Raw genomic sequence first — 19055 nt, forward strand, 5'->3', positions numbered from 1 at the left:
ACATTTCAGATTGTTTTTGGAAACTGTAGACGTCGCGTCCTCCGGAACAAAAGAGGACAAGAACTATCCGGATTGTTTTAGACGCAAAGTTCAAAAGCCAGCATCTGTGATGGTATGGGGGTGTATTAGTGCCCAAGGCATGGGTAACTTACACATCTGTGAAGGCACCATTAATGCTGAAAGGTACATACAGGTTTTGCCATCCAAGCAACGTTATCATGGACGCCCCTGCTTATTTCAGCAAGACAATGCCAAGCCACGTGTTACAACAGCATGGCTTCATAGTAAAAGAGTGCGGGTACTAGACCGGCCTGCCTGTAGTCCAGACCTGTCTCCCATTGAAAATGTGTGGCGCATTATGAAGCCTAAAATACCACAACGGAGACCCCGGACTGTTGAACAACTCAAGCTGTACATCAAGCAAGAATGGGAAAGAATTCCACCTGAGAAGCTTCAAAAATTGGTCTCCTCCGTTCCCAAACGTTTACTGAATGTTGTTAAAATGAAAAGCCATGTAACACAGTGGTAAAAATGCCCCTGTGCCAACTTTTTTGCAATGTGTTGCTGCCATTAAATTATAAGTTAATGATTATTTGCAAAAAAAAATTAAGTTTCTCAGTTCGAACGTTAAAGGCCTACTGAAATGATTTTTTAAAATTTAAACGGGAATAGCAGATCCATTCTATGTGTCATACTTGATCATTTCGCGATATTGCCATATTTTTGCTGAAAGGATTTAGTAGAGAAAATCGACGATAAAGTTCGCAACTTTTGCTCGCTGATAAAAAAAAGCCTTGCCTGTACGGAAGTAGCGTGACGTCACAGGAGCTAGTATTCCTCACAATTCCCCATTGTTTACAATGGAGCGAGAGAGATTCGGACCGAGAAAGTGATGATTACCCCATTAATTTGAGCGAGGATGAAAGATTCGTAGATGAGGAACGTTACAGTGAAGGACTTGAGAGACAGTGATGGACGTATCTTTTTTCGCTCTGACCGTAACTTAGGTACAAGCTGGCTCATTGGATTCCACACTCTCTCCTTTTTCTATTGTAGATCACGGATTTGTATTTTAAACCACCTCGGATACTATATCCTCTTGAAAATGAGAGTCGAGAACGCGAAATGGACATTCACAGTGACTTTTATCTCCACGACAATACATCGGCGAAATGCTTTAGCTACGAGCTAACGTGATAGCATCGTGCTTTAACTGTATATAGAAACAAAAGAAATAAACCCCTGACGGGAAGTATAGATAGAAAATCAACAATACTATTAAACCGTGGACATGTAAATACACGGTTAATGCTTTCCAGGCTGGCGAAGGTTAACAATGCTGTGCTAACGACGCCATTGAAGCTAACTTAGCAACCAGACTGCACAGAGCTATGCTAAAAACATTAGCTCTCCACCTACGCCAGCTAGCCCTCATTTGCTCATCAACACCCGTGCTCACCTGCGTTCCAGCGATCGGCAGAAGGACGAAGGACTTCACCCGATGCGTTTGGCGGCCCGGAGACGTAGGAAGTCAAGGTGAAGTCGGCGGCTAGCGCGGCTAGCGCGGCTAGCGCGGCTAGCGCTCCAACAAAGTCCTCCTGGTTGTGTTGCTGTAGTCCACTGCTAATACACTGATCCCACCTACAACTGTCTTCTTTGCAGCCTTCATTGTTCATTAAAAAAATTGCAAAAGATGTCCAGAATACTGTGGAATTATGAGATGAAAACAGAGCTTTTTGTATAGGATTCTACGGGGTACCATAACTTCCGTTACTCGGACTTCGTCACGCGCATACGTCATCATACCGCGATGTTTCAGCCGGATATTTCCCGGGAATTTTAAAATGTCACTTTATAAGTTAACCCAGCCGTATTGGCATGTGTTGCAATGTTAAGATTTCATCATTGATATATAAACTATCAGACTGCGCGGTCGGTAGTAGTGGCTTTCAGTAGGCCTTTAAGTATCTTGTCTTTGCAGTCAATTCAATTGAATATAAGTTGAAAAGGATTAGCAAATAATTGTATTCTGTTTTTATTTACGAATTACACAACGTGCCAACTTCACTGGTTTTGGGTTTTTTAATAACAAAAACAAGACATACACTACCGTTCAAAAGTTTGGGGTCACATTGAAATGTCCTTATTTTTGAAGGAAAAGCACTGTACTTTTCAATGAAGATAACTTTAAACTAGTCTTAACTTTAAAGAAATACACTCTATACATTGCTAATGTGGTAAATGACTATTCTAGCTGCAAATGTCTGCTTTTTGGTGCAATATCTACATAGGTGTATAGAGGCCCATTTCCAGCAACTATCACTCCAGTGTTCTAATGGTGCAATGTGTTTGCTCATTGGCTCAGAAGGCTAATTGATGATTAGAAAACCCTTGTGCAATCATGTTCACACATCTGAAAACAGTTTAGCTCGTTACAGAAGCTACAAAACTGACCTTCCTTTGAGCAGATTGAGTTTCTGGAACATCACATTTGTGGGGTATATTAAACGCTCAAAATGGCCAGAAAAAGAGAACTTTCATCTGAAACTCGACAGTCTATTCTTGTTCTTAGAAATCAAGGCTATTCCACAAAATTGTTTGGGTGACCCCAAACTTTTGAACGGTAGTGTAGATCAATCCCCATTACCTGCATTTTTATCTGCCTCTTGCTAGCAGTTTTTTGTCACTTACAACGCACAAAAAAGACAAAGACATGCATGTTTTTGTTTTGAATGATGCATGTCAAGTGCAGTTGCCCTTTAACAGCAGCAGATCTTGCATTTTCACTTTCAGCATCCTCCAGGGGTGTTCATGCTGCTCCACGGTGGATGAAACGACAGAGAATGTAACCACAATCAAGGCAAAGGAGGGTCACTGGCCAGCTGGAAGAGTGGGTGACATTGACTTCGTCAGTGCCACCAAAACAAAAGGAAAGGTAGAGCGGATGCAATGAAGGCAATTATAGTAAGAAGGTCATTTGCATGTTTTTTTACTTCCATTCCAGTTTTTGAGAGTGCAGAGCGATGCCGACCCAGCGCACATCTTCCAGACGCTGACAGAGGAGTGGGGTCTCGCCGCTCCGCACCTGGTAGTCGCACTCGTGGGAGGAGACGAGCTGGCTCAGATGAAGCCCTGGCTGAGGGACACCCTCAGAAAAGGTCTGGTGAAAGCGGCACAGAGTACAGGTATGAGACTCGGAGCCAAAACAAGCTTTGGTCTTTGTAGACTGGAGCGCAGAAATAATTGAAATAGTGCACTCTAACTAGAGATGCCCGATAATATCGGACTGCCGATATTATGGGCCGATAAATGCTTTAAATGTAATATCAGAAATTATCGGTATCGGTTTCAAAAAGTAAAATGTATGACTTTTTAAAACACCGCTGTATGGAGTGGTACACGGACGTAGGGAGAAGTACAGAGCAGTTGCGTCTCCCAGTCATACTTGCCAACCCTCCCGATTTTCCCGGGAGACTCCCGAATTTCAGTGCCCCTCCCCAAAATTTCCCGGGGTAACCATTCTCCCGAATTTCTCCCGATTTCCACCCAGACAACAATATAGGGGGCGTGCCTTAAAGGCACTGCCTTTGCGTGCCGGCCCAGTCACATAATATCTACGGCTTTCCACACACACACAAGTGAATGCAATGCATACTTGGTCAACAGCCATACAGGTCCCACTGAGGGTGGCCGTATAAACAACTTTAACACCATACTTGCCAACCCTCCCGTTTTTAGCGGGAGAATCCCGGTATTCAGCGCCTCTCCCGACAACCTCCCGGCAGAGATTTTCTCCCGACAAACTCCCGGTATTCAGCCGGAGCTGGAGGCCACGCCCCCTCCAGCTCAATGCGGACCTGAGACTGAGTGGGGACAGCCTGTTCTCACGTCCGCTTTCCCACAATATAAACAGCTTGCCTGCCCAATGAACGGAGAAGTTAAACAGGACTATACTGCCATCTAATGGATAGCCACCGGAACACTGAAATTCAAGTATTTTTTTATTTTTTCTATGTAAATAAAATAAATGTATATATATATATATATATATATATATATATATATATATATATATATATATATATATATATATATATATATAGCTAGAATTCACTGAAAGTCAAGTATTTCATACATATATATATATATATATATATATATATATATATATATATATATATATATATATATATATATATATATATATATATATATATATATATATATATATATATATATATATATAAATGAAATATATATGAAATACTCGAGTTGGTGAACTCTAGCTGTAAATAACCACGCCCCCAACCCCCCACCCCCTACCCCCCACCTCCCGATATTGGAGGTCTCAAGGTTGGCAAGTATGTTTAACACTGTTACAAATATGTGCCACACTGTGAACCCACACCAAACAAGAATGACAAACACATTTCTGGAGAACATCCGCACCGTAACACAACAGAAACACAACAGAACAAATACCCAGAACCCCTTGCAGCACTAACTCTTCCGGGACGCTACAATATACACCCACCGCTACCCCCTATCCCCCGCCTCCCGCCCCAACCCCGCCTACCTCAACCTCCTCATGCCCTCTCAGGGAGAGCATGTCCCAAATTCCAAGCTGCTGTTTTGAGGCATGTTAAAAAAAATTATTCACTTTGTGACTTCAATAATAAATATGGCAGTGCCATGTTGGCATTTTTTTTCCATAACTTGAGTTGATTTATTTTGGAAAACCTTGTTACATTGTTTAATGCATCCAGCGGGGCATCACAACAAAATTAGGCATAATAATTTGTTAATTCCACGACTGTATATATCGGTACACTGCAAAAAGTCAGTGTTCAAAAACAAGAAAACAAAATACAAAAATGAGGGGTATTTTATTTGAACTAAACAAAATTATCTGCCAATAGAACGAGAAAATTCGGCTTGTCAAGACTTTCCAAAACAAGTAAAATTAGCTAACCTCAATGAAACCAAAAATTCCTTAAAATAAGTATATTCTCACTAATAACAAGTGCACTTTTCTTGGTAGAAAAAAAAGAGACCTTTTTGCTCAATATGTTGAAAAATATTTTTAAATTAAGTAAATGCTAGTACCATTATCTTGACATAATGATATGCGCTCGGCATCATGATTTTTTTTTTCATGCTTGAAGTAAGAAATTATTACTTGTGAGTGTTGATGACACAGCTTTGCATCAGTTGATATTCTAATTTCAAGCATGTTTTACGCAATATAGGTCATAAAATCTCAGCTACAAGCTGTAATATCTTACTGAGATCATTTAGGACCAAAACCCGTAAAACAAGTAAAACACTCTAACATAAAATCTGCTTAGTGAGAAGAATTATCTTATCAGACAGAAAATAAGCAAATATCACCCTTATTTGAGATATTTCATCTTACTTAGATTTCAGTTTTTGTGCTGCAGGGGCGTGGATTTTAACCAACGGTCTTCGCTTCGGCATCACCAAGCACTTGGGCCAGGCTGTACGGGATCACTCCTTGGCGAGCACTTCTGCAAAAGTTTGTGTCGTGGCCATTGGCATCGCGCCCTGGAACATGATCCACAACCGGGAGGCGTTACTCGGTGCCAAGGTGTCACGACGCACTCGTCAAATCCTCAGCCAGCCAAGAGTAATGTCCCTAAGCCAATACTGGCATCTTAAAATGTTGTGTGTCTCTTTTTTAAAAGTTGGGCGAGCCAGCAGTGTACAAGCCACAGGACTTGCCCCATGGCTCGGTTTATTCCCTCGACAGCCACCACTCCCACTTTGTGCTCGTGGAGGAGGATCCGGGCAGACCTGGAGCGACCAGCGAGATGACAGTGAAGCTGCTCAAACACATCTCTCTTCAGCGCACGGGCTATGGCGGTAAATAGATTGTTGAACATTATCATATCTTATCTGTTCTGGTTGAGAGGGAAGCATTGCAGATGTTTATCTTATCAGATTGAATTTTGGGGGGGGATTGATGCAGGCTGGAGGATTCATTATCCATTGCGTACATTTTGATCAATTCTGACAATAGAAATAGACCCAAAACAAATCCACTGAAGAGGACGCTGGTTTTCAGGAGGGTCGGCACAAGACATTGAAACAACGTTGAGAACTTGTTGACTAACTGTAGGTCGTGATTAGAGATGTCCGATAATATCGGCGGTCAGATATTATCGGCCGATAAATGCTTTAAAATGTAATATCGGAAATTATTGGTATCGGTTTCAAAAAGTAACATTTATGACTTTTTAAAACGCCTCTGTACGGAGTGGTACACCGACGTAGGATTTTCCCAGGAGACTCCTGAATTTTAGTGCCCCTCCCGAAAATCTCCCGGGGCAACCATTTTCCCGAATTTCTCCCGATTTCCACCCAGACAACAATATAGGGGGCGTGCCTTAAAGGCACTGCATTTGCGTGCCGGCCCAATCACATAATATCTACGGCTTTTCACACACACACAAGTGAATGCAAGGCATACTTGGTCAACAGCCATACAGGTCACACTGAGTGTGGACGTATAAACAACTTTAACACTGTTACAAATATGCGCCACGCTGTGAACCCACACCAAACAAGAATGACAAACACATTTCGGGAGAACATCTGCACCGTAACACAACATAAACACAACAGAACAAATACCCAGAACCCCTTGCAGCACTAACTCTTCCGGGCTGCTACAATATACACCCCCTGCTACCTCCGACCCCCCCACCTCAACCTCCTCATGCTCTCTCAGGGAGAGCATGTCCCAAATTCCAAGCTGCTGTTTTGAGGCATGTTAAAAAAAAAAAATACACTTTGTGACTTCAATAATAAAATATGGCAGTGCCATGTTGTCATTTTTTTCCATAACTTGAGTTGATTTATTTTGGAAAACCTTGTTACATTGTTTAATGCATCCAGCGGGGCATCACAACAAAATTAGGCATAATAATGTGGTAATTCCACGACTGTATATATCGGTATCGGTTGATATCGGAATCGGTAATTAAGAGTTGGACAATATCGGAATATCGGATTTTGGCAAAAAAGCCATTATCGGACATCTCTAGTCGTGATGTTGAGCAACTCAATTATAACGTTGAAACAACATGCTTTTTGACAAAGTTTATTCAATGTCGGGTTCTGACGTTGATTTGACCATTGAATTTTGGTCATTTCCCAACCAAACCTCTATAAGACAACTTTTCGACAATTTGCTCACGCATTTGTTCACAAAGTGTTTGTTTGTGAATGACTGAGCATTTCATGGAAGCTGCTTTTATACCCAATCATGGCACCCACCTGTTCCCAATTAGCCAGTTCACCTGTGGGATGTTCCAAATAAGTGTTTGATGAGCATTCCTCAACTTTCTCAGTCTTTTTTGCCACTTGTGCCAGCTTTTTTGAAACATGTTGCAGCCATCAAATTAAAAAGAATAACAAAGTTTACCAGGTCGAACATTAAATATCTTGTCTTTGCAGTCTATTCAATTGAATGTAGGTTAAAAAGTATTTGCAAATCATTGTATTCTGTTTGTATTTACAATTTACACAATGTGCCAACTTCACTGGTCTTGGGTTTTGTATTTATAATCAACGTTGTGCCTGCTGGGTAGGTTTTTTCCATTAGCATAATTTTCTGTATCTGTGTCCCCAATTCCTCTCTTTCTTTAATATTTTGGCTGAGTGACAGCATTTCTAAGCATTCATATAAAACGTCTTCACAATCTACAATCCAACAAGTAAATATTGTTTTACTTTTGTGTGTGGGTCAGTATCAATACATTTCCGAATGAGCTTTTAATTTGTTTTGAAGGTACTGGAAGCTTTGAGATCCCTGTCCTATGTCTACTCGTCCACGGAGAACCTCAGATACTAAAGGTTGGTCTCATTTCACACAATGTGTCTTAGTTGGTTCATATGTTTAAGTCGTGACTGTGGAGAAAAAAAAAATAGTTCAGGCCTCAGGTGTCAAACTCGGGACCTGGAATTAATATGCGTCATTTCAACTTTCCGTTTTGTTAGAAAAAAATACATGTAGTCATATCTTATTATCTATTATTGCAACAAATATGATCTTATCATATATTTCAAATTTTTTGGGGTGCAAAACCATAATAAGTACTTAAATATCTACTTGATTCATGATTTTGTAATCTCCTACGTGAAATACTGTATTTTCCGGACTATAGAGTGCACCGGTGGATAAGCCGCACCCGCTAAATTTGAAGGAAAATGTTTTCCCATAAATTAGCTGCACCGAAAGATTCTGGAAATGTTTATTTACATATCTTAATTGTTTCCAAACGCTGCCTGTAACACGGCAGTAAAACAGCTGATCAAACAAAACAGAAGTCAGCTAGCTCTCCAATCAGCTAAACCGACTCAATGACTCCACGGTGACGTTTTGGTGAATTTACTGAGGAATTGGTGAAAATGTATCAATACAAAAAGAGTGCCATTGGAAGTTTTAGTTATATTGCAAAACTTACAAACGTCGCTTGGACTTATGAATGAAGAATCCATGCGAGTGAAACACTCCGGATGGCTACAGGGACGTGCGGTCAGGGTAGGCAGGTGAGGTGGAGCCTCACTTGTCATTTAAAAAAACAACTAATAATGAAAACAACACGTGTCCATTAAACTGTGTAATAAATTTATTTTTTGTATGATTAACAGTCGTTTCTTTTTTACATTTACTTGATTAAAAATCACCCAATTTGCACACAAACCTAATATGAGGCTGCTGTGTCTGCTGCCGCATTATTTTCCTGCTTGGCTTTCAATCTGTATATCGCCTGCCATCTCTGCATCCCGGGGTCCGGACCAACAACACCAACAAAGAATGAACAAAAGAACAAAACAAAAGCCCCAAATGTTTTTTTTATTTTTTATTTTTTTTATTTCAACAACGCAATTTAATGGAAGTAAGACGTATTTGGTCCCATTTTTATGAAAGTGAATTACTCCCTCCTTTTTCTAGTTCTAGTCTCATTTTAATGATCAATGTGTATTAACAGGGATTAGAGCATATGAATTGAAGTACAAAAAAAACCCCCAAAAGCATCAATGCCTCGCCTGGTGTGAAAGTCACCACACGTCACTGGATGGCTAGAAGACGGAACGGCATTCTACTTAATAATAATATGAGATTTTATTTGTAAAAGCACTTTACATTGAACAAACAACCTCAAAGTGCTACAGTGCATTTCAAAAACAACGCTAGAACCACAAATAGCTGCCCCCAACAAGTAAAATAAATAGTAAAATAAGATAAAAACTAGAACAGCCTAATAGCTAGAACTAGCACACATATATCTAAGAAAAGGCTTTTTTAAAAAGCAGGGTTTTTAAGCCTTTTTTAAAATCATTCACGGTGCTGCAGTGTCCTTCCATTTAGTGCTTTCAACCGGAAGTTACCACATCACATTTCTGTTCCACTCAGGGTTGAATACAAAGTCTCCCTACCAACTCACCAGTGCCTCCCTGGAAATTACCCCCCTCTACCTCAAAGAACTGCTCACCCCCAAATCCTACACACGACACCTCCGCTCCTCCAACCTCCGAGGACAAAGCTATGAACTATGGGAGACCGAGCTTTCTGCTCCGCCGCTCCCAGTCTTTGGAACACTCTCCCTGACCACCTGAGGGCACCACAGACTGTGAATGATTTTAAAAAAGCCTTTTCTTAGATATATGTGTGCTAGTTCTAGCTATTAGGCTGTTCTAGTTTTTATCTTATTTTACTATTTATTTTACTTGTTGGGGGCAGCTATTTGTGGTTCTACACTGCAAAAAGTCAGTGTTCAAAAACAAGAAAAAAAAAATACTAAAATTAGGGGTATTTTATTTGAACTAAGCAAAATTATCTGCCAATAGAATAAGAAAATTTGGCTTGTCAAGACTTTCCAAAACAAGTCAAATTAGCTAACCTCAATGAACCCAAAAATACCTTCAAATAAGTATATTCTCACTAATAACAACTGTACTACTATATGAGTGCGTATTTTCTATTGTTTCATTGAAAATAAAATAGCAAAGTCCATTTGGCTGTCATCTGTTTTAATTATGAGGCACAATTGTGTCAAAGTCATGATTTTTTTTTTCATGCTTGAAATAAGAAATTATTACTTTAAAAAAGTAGTTTCATACTTGTGAGTGTTGATGACACAGCTTTGCAACAGTTGATATTCTAGATCAGTGGTTCTTAACCTGGGTTCGATCGAACCCTAGGGGTTCGGTGAGTCGGCCTCAGGGGTTCGGCGGAGGTCAAAACACACCCGACTCATCGTGTAAATACAAACTTCTCCCTATCGGCGTATTACGGATACGGCAACAGCTGACTGGTTTGCAGGTGTGTAATTTGTTGTGAGTTTATGCACTGGGTTGGTTTTGTTGTTTGAACAAGGTGATGTTCATGCACGCTTCATTTTATGCACCAGTAAAAAAAACATGGTAACACTTTAGTATGGGGAGCATATTCACCATTAATTAGTTACTTATTAACATGCAAATTAGTAACATATTGGCTCTTAACTAGTCATTATTAAGTACTTATTAATGCCTTATTCTGCATGGCCTTATTATAACCCTAACCCTCTAACCCTGACCCTAACCCTAACCAAATAACTCTAAATTAAGTCTTTATTACTTAGAATATGTTCCCCTAGTGTCCAAATAACTCTAAATTAAGTCTTTGTTACTTAGAATATGTTCCCCATACTAAAGTGTTACCAAAAACATATAACTTTGTCTTGAATTTGAAAAAAAACCAACATTTTATTTTTCACTAAAGAAGGATTCGGTGAATGCGCATGAAACTGGTGGGGTTCGGTACCTCCAACAAGGTTAAGAACCACTGTTATAGTTTCAAGCATGTTTCACTCAATATAGGTCATAAAATGTCAGCAACAAGCTGTAATATCTTACTGAGATCATTTAGGACCAAAACCCTTAAAACAAGTAAAACACTAACATAAAATCTGCTTAGTGAGAAGAATTATCTTATCAGACAGAAAATAAGCAAATATCACTCTTATTTGAGATATTTAATATTACTTAGATTTCAGTTTTTGCAGTGTATTCATGATCATTTCACATTTCACATTTTGTTCGGATTAAGGAAGTCACACAATTTTTCTTTGCATGCGAACGACAACATGAAAACATTGGATTTAAGAAAGAAAAAAAAATCCAAATAAAATTAGCCGCAGGGTTCAAATCGTAGGGGAAAGAAAAAAAAGATAATAAATTATCACACAAACTCCTTGAAATTGCCACAAATGCACCAGGACAAACACCCAAACGAATCGTACACTGAAAAAAGTCAGTGTTCAAAAACAAGAAAAAAAAAAAAAAAATAGGGGTATTTTATTTGAACTAAGCAAAATTATCTGCCAATAGAATAAGAAAATTTGGCAACATGAAAAGATTGGATTTAAGATAGAAAAAAAATCCAAATTGGGCATCTTATCGTGCAGCGTGAGCGTGGCCTTAAAACAGCCATTGTTGGCCACTTAACTGCACTATCTGCTGCTGAATGGTGGCTCAGTAGCTGAGAATTATGTTTCTGGTCGTGTGCCCTCATGAAGTAGCAGCCCAAAGCCAGACGGAGAAACACATCATTTATTTCTCTCAGCATAATCTCCTTGGCCAACAAAATGCCACCAAGTTATTTGCATAAATACAGCCGTCAATGAGAAGATTATACAAACTAACGCCGGCAATGTTTTCTGTAATTGTCTGTTTGGGTTCTTCGCCAAAATCGGAAGAGTTGTGCGAGTTTGACGCCGACAAAAGTGTCCTTTTTTTTCCCCGCAGCGGATGTGCAAAGGCATCGGCAATTCAACGCCATGGCTGATTCTTGCGGGCTCGGGAGGCGTGGCTGACATGCTGGTCACGCTCATAAACAGAGGCTGCTGGGATACGGAAGGTGTGGACGAGCTGCTGCTGGACACCTTTCCCAATGCCCACCACGGCGAGGACATCGGAAACTGGGTCAAGCTGGTGAGGGCGATGTGCGCGGCCTGTCGGCGGGCCAGATAAATATGGCGCGCTGGGAAAGAGAGCAAGGAAAAACGGGATTCACTCCGTCCAAAAGCGGTGGCCTGATTAAGGAAGATAGCATCATTTTGTTTTGGAGAGAGGAGCGTGAAAACCACGCAATTAAATCTTCCACTTTCGGAGGTATAATCAGAGCTGCGAGTGTGGAATGACAAAACGGCGTCACAGGAGTGTGAAAAATTACTCGGTTAGGTGCTGGAGGCGATGTCTGCCGAGTGTTTACCAAGTCACACCAGACACGCATCTCATTGTGTGATCCGAGGATCACACAATGAGCAATATTCTGCCTTTTCTACGTTCCGTGTAACAACCAAACATGTTTTATCACGGGATTTTAAGTACCGTATTTTCCGGACCATAGGGCGCACCGGATTATAAAGTGCACTGCCGATAAATAGTCTATTTAAAAAAAAAAAAAAGTTTTTCATTTATATTATAGGGCGCATTAAAGCATCATATTATTATGATTTTTTTCTTAATGTAAAACACTTCCTTGTAGTCTACATAACATGTAATGGTGGTTCTTTGGTCAAAATGTTGCAAAGATTATGTTTTACAGATCATCTTCAAGCCGCTTTCTGACAGTCGCTTCCGGAATGTGCCGTTTTGCGGGCGGTGTTATTTACGTGGCTCACCTTCGGCAGCGTCTTCTCCCCGTCATCTTTGTTGTAGCGGTGTAGCGTGCAAGGACGGGAGTGGAAGAAGTGTCAAAAGATGGAGCTAACTGTTTTAATGGCATTCAGACTTTACTTAAATCAATAAAGGAGCAGCATCTCCTCATCCGGAAACAACAACAAGGCCGGAAATGTGGCCTGTGAAAAACCGTCCGACCGAAGTTCCTTGGGTGAATAATGTATACTCACTACACCGGTATGTTTTAGCGCTTTCATGGCGAGTTTACTGACAGATAAAAGTAAGAACTTTACACTACTTTATATTAGAAATGGCAACAGCGGAGGATGAATGTCCCATAACAAGAAGATAGAGGAAAAAATGCAGATCCCAAATACAGATCAGCAGGTACCAGAAGGTAAGAAAAGTTGCTTTTGCATAATATTGCGAAACAAAACGCCAGATAATATGTCTTACCTTATACACACACCATAATAATACCCGTATGTTGAAGCACATCAAGCGGTGCGGCTTCATAGCTTACCAAAGTCGTACTAAAACATTTTGATCGACTTTTGAGCGCCGTGTGTAATGTTCTATATTTTCAATGGTGTTGTTTACTTGAGTCATATTGCCATCATAGTGCAGTCTACACGTATCTCTTATGTTTGACTGCCATCTACTGGTCACACTTATCATTACACCATGTACCAAATAAAATTGCTTCGAGGTCGTCTGTAAGCAAAACCAGAATGATTCCTTACATTAGGCAGGTTATAAGGCGCACTGTTGAGTTTTGAGGGAAAAAAAAGGATAAGTGCGCCTTTATAGTCCGGAAAATACACTAGCTATTTTGCAAAGGCTTTCAATTCGAGATGTCTGGATCAGGGGATCGGATCGGAGGCCGATACTTGCCTTGTTTAACTGATCTTCACCACATCCGTGTCCCAGTGTTGACGTAGCTAAATATTGCCCTCGCGTGAAAGATTCCTTCAAAAGGGATGCACGCTTTGATACACACATGCAGGAGGTGCATGAACTCCAGGAGGGTGCATGTCTTGCCAGAACCGGCACACTGCAACGAACGTGTCGTCGATCCACAGTGTAAAGCCGCTTCTAGGATACCAAACTACAAAAGTACATTTAATTCACTAGCCGTGTTACAAAAAAGGTCAGTTGGAAGAACACATAATGTTGGATATAAAGAACTTTCAAAAATATTTGCGTGAAAGTCTGGTTTCACCAGGTTCTTCTGACCACCAACCGCGGACATGACAGCAGCGTTCAATGTTTCGAACAAGGTTTTATTTTTCAATAAACTGTCTTTCTTGTCCTTTCCAGCCACGTCCAATTTAGTCGCTCGCTTTCGCTCACGCTCGTGCTCGCTATTCCCCCGCCTGAGCACCAAAATGGTTTCTCTGTCTCTCGCTGCGTGCTCTGCCATCCACCAACAACAACCCCTCTCCTTTCCGACTGCTGCCTTTAACAGAGCGACAGGAGATCAGTCATCTACGCACCTGCCGCTAATCTCGAGGCCGGTCCTGACACGCCCCGCTTATCCTCAGGCCCGCAGGCCACGCCCCCCCCCACAATTGGAATTCAATAATTTTGTGCATTTGCAAACGGCTGAAATGATGCACTAAGCAAACTATAACCTGCTACCTGAAAATATACAACAATTTCTCTAAACAAAAGAGGAGAAATATAACCTTAGAGATTTTTATGCAAGTACAACACTTAAAACCTTAAGCATATGCAGTATGTGGAATTAAATCGTGGAATGGATTAGGCAAGTAAGTCAAACAATGTACTAATATGATCCAGTTTAAGAGGCTACAAGTGTTTACAAAGTACAAGGAAGAAGAATTATGATGAACGTCTTGAACTTAGTAAGAATTAGACATGATCGTGTTCATCTCATAATGTGGATCATAACTGACCTATTTATTAAGAGAACGGTTGTATTTAGAATTCATTGATGTAAATTGTGTTACAAAATGAGAACAGGAAGTAAATATATGTTAGTATTGCTATAAAATGGAAAAGGTGTAGGACAAAATAAGCTTTGCTTCTTCCTACTCCTTTTCGGACAAGTAAAGAGAAATTAAAATGTGGCGTGTCATATTGTAACTGTCCACATTTTCCAAATAAACTTCAACCAACCAACCAATTCTCACTGGCGTGGCGGGAAATAAACAATGTTCTTCAAGTAATATTATCACTGGAGGACTAGAGGAAAAGGAATAGCTGAGCAATTCTACACACAAACACCGAGCAGGGCGACACAAGAAGCTAACCGCTAAAGCTTCAATGTAAAGCAGGGGGATCGATTCAGATGTCGATATTATCGATACCTAGTATAGTACAGTGTCTGTATATAAACAATACTAAAGTGATTAGATCCTGTTTTTTTCTATTTCATTTTACGAAATATTTTTTTGTTCGTATTTGTTTAATTTGTTTAATCATGGCACCCACCTGTTCCCAAATTAGCCTGTTCACCTGTGGGATGTTCCAAATAAGTGTTTGATGAGCATTCCTCAACTTTCTCAGTCTTTTTTGCCACTTGTGCCAGCTTTTTTTAAACATGTTGCAGGCGTCAAATTCCAAATGAGCTAATATTTGCAAAAAATAACAACCTTTTCCAGTTCAAACGTTAAGTATCTTGTCTTTGCAGTCTATTCAATTGAATATAGGTTGAAAAGGATTTGCAAATCATTGTATTCTGTTTTTATTTACGATTTACACAAAGTGCCAACTTCACTGGATTTGGGGTTTGGAAGTAGGAGCCAATAATAGCTTTTGCTTAGTTACTGTGCACTAGCCACTTTATTGTGGTAAAAACAATTCAATGTAGCTAGCATTCAATACCACTGTGGAGGTCTTGCTCCTCCGGATTCTCTGGACCACCAATGACGGACAGGACAGCCGTGTTCATCTTTGCAAACAATGATTTATTTTGCAATAAGTTGTGCTTTTCAGCCATGTTAAAGTATCTCTCGCTCGTTCTCCACCATCAACCACCTCCTCTCCTTCCCGACTGCTGCCTTTAACAGAGTGACAGGTGATCAGACAAACACATCACAGCTGTGTCTTCTACGCACCTGTCACTAATCTTGAAGCCGATCCTGACACACCCCGCTTCGCTGCAGGTCCGCAGGCCACGCCCCTCCACAACCACACATTTAATACATCATGTGATTTACAGCAATAGTAGTTCATTTTACATTTTATAAGACACATTTTATACAAATTTCTTTACTAGGGATATCCGATAATGGCTTTTTGCCAATATCCAATATTCCGATATTGTCCAACTCTTTAATTACCGATACCGATATCAACCGATACCGATATCAACCGGTACCGATATATACAGTCGTGGAATTAACACATTATTATGCCTAATTTGGACAACCACGTATGGTGAAGATAAGGTCCTTTTTTTTTATTATTAATAAAATAAAATAAGATAAATTAATTAAAAACATTTTCTTGAATAAAAAAGAAAGTAAAACAATATAAAAACAGTTACATAGAAACTAGTAATTAATGAAAATGAGTAAAATTAACTGTTAAAAGTTAGTACTATTAGTGGACCAGCAGCACACACAATCATGTGTGCTTACGGACTGTATCCCTTGCAGACTGTATTGATATATATTGATATATAATGTAGGAACTAGAATATTAATAACAGAAAGAAACAACCCTTTTGTGTGAATGAGTGTAAATGGGGGAGGGAGGTTTTTTGGGTTGGTGCACTAATTGTAAGTGTATGTTGTGTTTTTTATGTTGATTTAATTAAAAAAAATACAAATAAAAAAAAATAAAATATATATATATATATATATATATATATATATATATATATATATATATATATATATATATATATATATATATATATATATATTTTTTTTTTTTTTTTTTTTTTCTTGTGCTGTCTGGTACCAATTGATCCACTGACCGGTACCGTGGACCACTGATGTAGACCACAAAGAAGTGTTTTACATTTTAATTAAAAAAAATACAAATAAAAAAAAATAAAATATATATATATATATATATATATATATATATATATTTTTTTTTTTTTTTTTTTTTTTTCTTGTGCTGTCTGGTACCAATTGATCCACTGACCGGTACCGTGGACCACTGATGTAGACCACAAAGAAGTGTTTTACATTTATGTAAAACATTTATGTTGATTTAATAAAAAAAAAACACAAAAAAAAAACGATACCGATAATAAAAAAACGATACCGATAATTTCAGATATTACATTTTAAAGCATTTATCGGTATATACATATCTAGTCTTTACCACTAGTTACTTGCTATAATACATTTTAGGTTCTATAATTACTTAATCTGTACTCAAAATCGGATCGGATCTGAGGCCAAAAAATTGGAATGGGATCGGAAGCCAAAAATATCGATCAGGGCATCTCCACTAGCAACGTAAATAAAGCGACAGTCTGTAAAACAGTACTCTGCCGTCCATCAGGTCCAGAGGATACTGGATAATGGACATCTCCTCACAGTCCATGACCCTGAACAAGAAAGCTCCGAGTTAGACACAGTCATCCTCAAAGCTCTTGTCAAAGGTAAAGAGCACTTTTTCCTCTTTGATACTATTCAACAATCATGACATTTTGGACACTTGCCACTTCAGTGGATATCGGAGCTTGAAATGTGAGCCGTTTATGACACGCTGACATTTGGTGCTTTTGTGTGCGTGTGTCAGCCTGTAAGAGCCAAAGTCAGGAAGCTCAGGACTTCCTTGACGAACTGAAGCTGGCTGTCGCCTGGAACCGTGTGGACATTGCCAAGAGTGACATCTTCAATGGAGATGTGGAGTGGAAGGTGAGACACGCATGGTTATTATTCACCCCCGCCTAATTAAACGTGTCATATGCAATGGTGCCCAAATAGATTTCTCAAAATAAATACCGTATTTTCCGAACCATAGGGCGCACCGGATTATAAGGTGCACTGCCGATGAATGCTCTATTTTTAATCTTTTTTCATACGTAAGGCACTTATGATGATAGGGCACATTAAAGGCCTACTGAAATGCGATTTTCTTATTTAAACGGGGATAGCAGGTCCATTCTATGTGTCATACTTGATCATTTCGCGATATTGCCATATTTTTGCTGAAAGGATTTAGTAGAGAACATCGACGATAAAGTTCGCAACTTTTGGTCGCTGATAAAAAAAAGCCTTGCCTGTACCGGAAGTAGCGTGACGTCACAGGTTGTGGAGCTCCTCACATCTGCACATTGTTTACAATCATGGCCACCAGCAGCGGGAGAGATTCGGACCGAGAAAGCGACGATTTCCCCATTAATTTGAGCAAGGATGAAAGATTTGTGGATGAGGAAAGTGAGAGTGAAGAACTAGAGGGCAGTGGAAGCGATTCAGATAGGGAAGATGCTGTGAAAGGCGGGTGGGACCTGATATTCAGCTGGGAATGACTAAAACAGTAAATAAACACTACACATATATATACTCTATTAGCCACAACACAACCAGGCTTATATTTAATATGCCACAAATTAATACTACATAACAAACATCTCCCCCCTGCCGTCTATATAACCCGCTAATACAACTCAAACACCTGCACAACACACTCAATCCCACAGCCCAAAGTACCGTTCACCTCCTCAAAGTTTATACAGCACATATATTTCTGCAAAGTCCCCAAAGTTACGTTCGTGACATTCACATAGCGGCACGCACGTACGGGCAAGCGATCAAATGTTTGGAAGCCGCAGCTGCGTACGTACTCACGGTACCGCGTCTGCGTATCCAACTCAAAGTCCTCCTGGTAAGAGTCTCTGTTGTCCCAGTTCTCCACAGGCCAATGGTAAAGCTTGACTGTCATCTTTCGGGAATGTAAACAATGAAACATCGGCTACGTGTTTGTGTTGCTGCAGCCGGCCGAAATACACCGCTTCCCACCTACAGCTTTCTTCTTTGCTGTCTCCATTGTTCATTGAACAAATTGCAAAAGATTCACCAACACAGATATCCAGAATACTGTGGAATTTTGCGATGAAAACAGACGACTTAATAGCTGGCCACAATGCTATACCAAAATGTCCTCTACAATCCGTGACGTCACGCGCAGGCGTCATCATACCGAGACGTTTTCAGCAGGGTATTTCGCGCGAAATTTAAAATTGCACTTTAGTAATCTAACCCGGCCGTAATGGCATGTGTTGCAATGTTAAGATTTCATCATTGATATATAAACTATCAGACTCCGTGGTCGGTAGTAGTGGGTTTCAGTAGGCCTTTAAAGGAGTCATATTATTATAATTTTTTTCTAAATGTAAAGCACTTCCTTGTGGTCTACATAACATGTAATGG

General features: G+C 39.8%; 1 protein-coding gene across 1 annotated transcript in view; it reads left to right on the top strand.

The window, feature by feature from the left end:
* Nucleotides 1-19055, top strand: part of trpm5 (transient receptor potential cation channel, subfamily M, member 5) — a 78208-nt gene that overhangs the window by 6559 nt on the left and 52594 nt on the right. Inside the window, exons 2-9 of the mRNA XM_062069300.1 lie at nt 2794-2935; nt 3005-3185; nt 5442-5608; nt 5706-5883; nt 7814-7878; nt 11818-12003; nt 17182-17281; nt 17422-17540. Coding sequence (XP_061925284.1) covers nt 2794-2935; nt 3005-3185; nt 5442-5608; nt 5706-5883; nt 7814-7878; nt 11818-12003; nt 17182-17281; nt 17422-17540 — 1138 coding nt within the window. The remainder of the gene's footprint in view (nt 1-2793; nt 2936-3004; nt 3186-5441; nt 5609-5705; nt 5884-7813; nt 7879-11817; nt 12004-17181; nt 17282-17421; nt 17541-19055) is intronic.

The sequence above is a fragment of the Entelurus aequoreus genome, linkage group LG02, assembly GCF_033978785.1.
Source record: "Entelurus aequoreus isolate RoL-2023_Sb linkage group LG02, RoL_Eaeq_v1.1, whole genome shotgun sequence".
Taxonomy (NCBI): Eukaryota; Metazoa; Chordata; class Actinopteri; order Syngnathiformes; family Syngnathidae; genus Entelurus; species Entelurus aequoreus.